This window comes from Alexandromys fortis, unplaced genomic scaffold (assembly GCF_014885135.2).
Source record: "Alexandromys fortis isolate MF-2015 unplaced genomic scaffold, M_Fortis_MF-2015_v1.1 scaffold_27, whole genome shotgun sequence".
NCBI lineage: Eukaryota > Metazoa > Chordata > Mammalia > Rodentia > Cricetidae > Alexandromys > Alexandromys fortis.
Genome location: NW_026067952.1, coordinates 11,001,174 through 11,003,589, shown reverse-complemented (window position 1 = coordinate 11,003,589; position 2,416 = coordinate 11,001,174). Strand labels below are relative to the sequence as shown.

The 2,416-nt window shown below is 41.2% G+C and overlaps 1 protein-coding gene across 1 annotated transcript in view; it reads left to right on the top strand.

Moving 5' to 3' along the window:
• Romo1 (reactive oxygen species modulator 1) overlaps positions 1-866 on the top strand; it is a 12,443-nt gene extending 11,577 nt beyond the window's left edge. Inside the window, exon 3 of the mRNA XM_050150676.1 lies at positions 679-866. Within this exon, the coding sequence (XP_050006633.1) occupies positions 679-787 (109 nt within the window). The 3' untranslated portion in view covers positions 788-866. The remainder of the gene's footprint in view (positions 1-678) is intronic.
• The last annotated feature ends 1,550 nt before the right edge of the window (positions 867-2,416 follow it).

The following is a 2,416-nucleotide window of genomic DNA, read 5'->3' as shown; positions in this document are numbered from 1 at the left end:
CTGCTTTACAATTTACACATCTATTACTGTTACTCCAAGGGGGGGGGTGAAGAGTAACATTTTAAGAATGACAAACCAGGCGCACACGTTTAATCCAAACAGTCTGGACGTTGAGGCAGAAGGATCTAGGAGTTCAAGGCCAGCCTGGTGTACTGATGTGCCAGGACAGGCTCCAAAGTTACAGAGCACTGTCTCAAAAAATAAAACATGCCGGGCCGTGGTGGCACATGCCTTTAATCCCAGCACTCAGGAGGAAGAGGCAGGCGGATCTCTGTGAGTTCGAGACCAGCCTTGTCTACAAGAGCTAGCTCCAGGACAGGCTCCAAAGCTACAGAGAAACCCTGCCTGTCTCAGGGAGAAAACAAAGACAAATAAGGTAAAGGGATTGTCGCTTTTAATGCTTGACCTACTTCAACACTGATTATAGAGGAAGTTAATTCAGATCTTTCCTGTATTATTTTTTATTTATTCTGTATACAATATTCTGTGTGTATGCCTGCATGCCAGAAGAGGGCACCAGACCCCACTAAAGATGGTTGTGAGCCACCATGTGGTTGCTGGGAATTGAACTCAGGACCTTTGGAAGAGCAGACAATGCTCTTAACCTCTGAGCCATCTCTCCAGCTCTCTTTCCTGTATTTTTATTCCTACATGACCCCTTCTTGTTTGCCTCTTCAGGATCGGAATGCGAGGTCGAGAACTGATGGGCGGCATTGGGAAAACCATGATGCAGAGTGGCGGCACCTTTGGGACATTCATGGCCATCGGAATGGGCATACGATGCTAATCAGGGCAGTGATTGCCTGCTACATCTATACTTTGCCATCCATTTCGACCCTTGTACAATAAAAGTTTTTTTCTTCTCAGTCTCAGCCTATTTTTACTTCAGACATAGCATTTGAAAGCATATACCAAGGATTTAAGAGATTACTGAGGTCAGTGTCCACATGGTTACTTAACTCGAGTTCCCTGGGATCATCTTGACTCTTCAGGCACACATGGTGTACCTTGAATACATGCAATCACTAATACTTAAATATCTTGCCAGAATCATTGGCATACAAATTTAATCCCAGTACTCTGTAGATGGGAGCAGCCATTGCAAGATAGACTGGTTAAAAAAGTGTTCAAATTTGAGCTAATGAGATGTTTCCCACTGGATAGTGATGGTGCATGTTTTTTTTAATGACAACACTTGGTAGGCAGAGGAAGGTGATCTTTGTGAGTTGTGGCCAGCCTAGACCACATACCCTAGTTCCAGGATAGCCTCCAAAGGTACATGAAAACTGTCTCGAGATACAAGTATTCTCACAGATCCTGGCTTAGTGTATTAAATATTGTAAACATTAATCCCTTGATGGTACAGTATACAATTTGAACAAGAACACACAGGAAAAATGACCTATTAACCAAAAAAATTGTATATCCTGAGATTTGTCTTTGTAGCTTCATGTCTGCTATGAAAAACACTAAACAGCCAGTTTTCTTGACTGCCTACATCATTTCACTTCTACTATCCTCACTTCAATATTGGATATTTTAATTATGTAGCCTCCTCATAAAATCCTGTTTATTAGCACAACCCCACTGTCATGAAGTAGACTTGATTTGGCTGGTTCTTACGGATTTTGATTACTCTTCAACTGTATTTCAAAGAGAACTTGCTTAGACAATAAACAAAAATGTGTTTTGAGGGCACATAGAAAAGTAAATTAAGACTTACCAACTATAGATCTATAGATTTCCTTTTTTTTTTTTTGGATTTATTTACTATATACAACATTCTGCCTCAATGTATGCCTGCACACCAGAGGAGGGCGCCAGATCTCGGTACAGATGGTTGTGAGCCACCATGTGGTTGCTGGGAATTGAACGCAGGACCGGTAGAAAAGCAGTTCTTAACCTTTGAGCCATCTCTCCAGCCTAACTATAGATTTCTTATCCAAGAGGGAAACCAGTTAAAGATCTAAAGGATTTCACTCAGAATGGACACTTCAAATTATTTTCTGAATATTTTTATTCAATATTCTTTACTTTCATCCCCTTATCTACAAGATGTGTTGATTGGCAAGCTTGGATGTACTTGTTACACTGGTTACATGTAAAAAGAGCAGATCCAGTATTATCCTATAGTTGACACAACCTTTAAAGAAATTGGCATGCTATGAAAATCCATTGGAATTCATACTGCCTATTGTGAAAATGAAAAGATGGGTAGGAGAGCTCAGTGCTTTAGAATGCTTACCGGCCGGGCAATGGTGGTGTACACCTTTAATCCCAGCACTCAGGAGGCAGAGGCAGGCGGATCTCTGTGAGTTCGAGACCAGCCTGGTCTACAGAGCTAGTTCCAGGAAAGGCTCCAAAGCCATGGAGAAACCCTGTCTCGAAAAACCAAAAAAAAAAAAAAAAAAAAAAA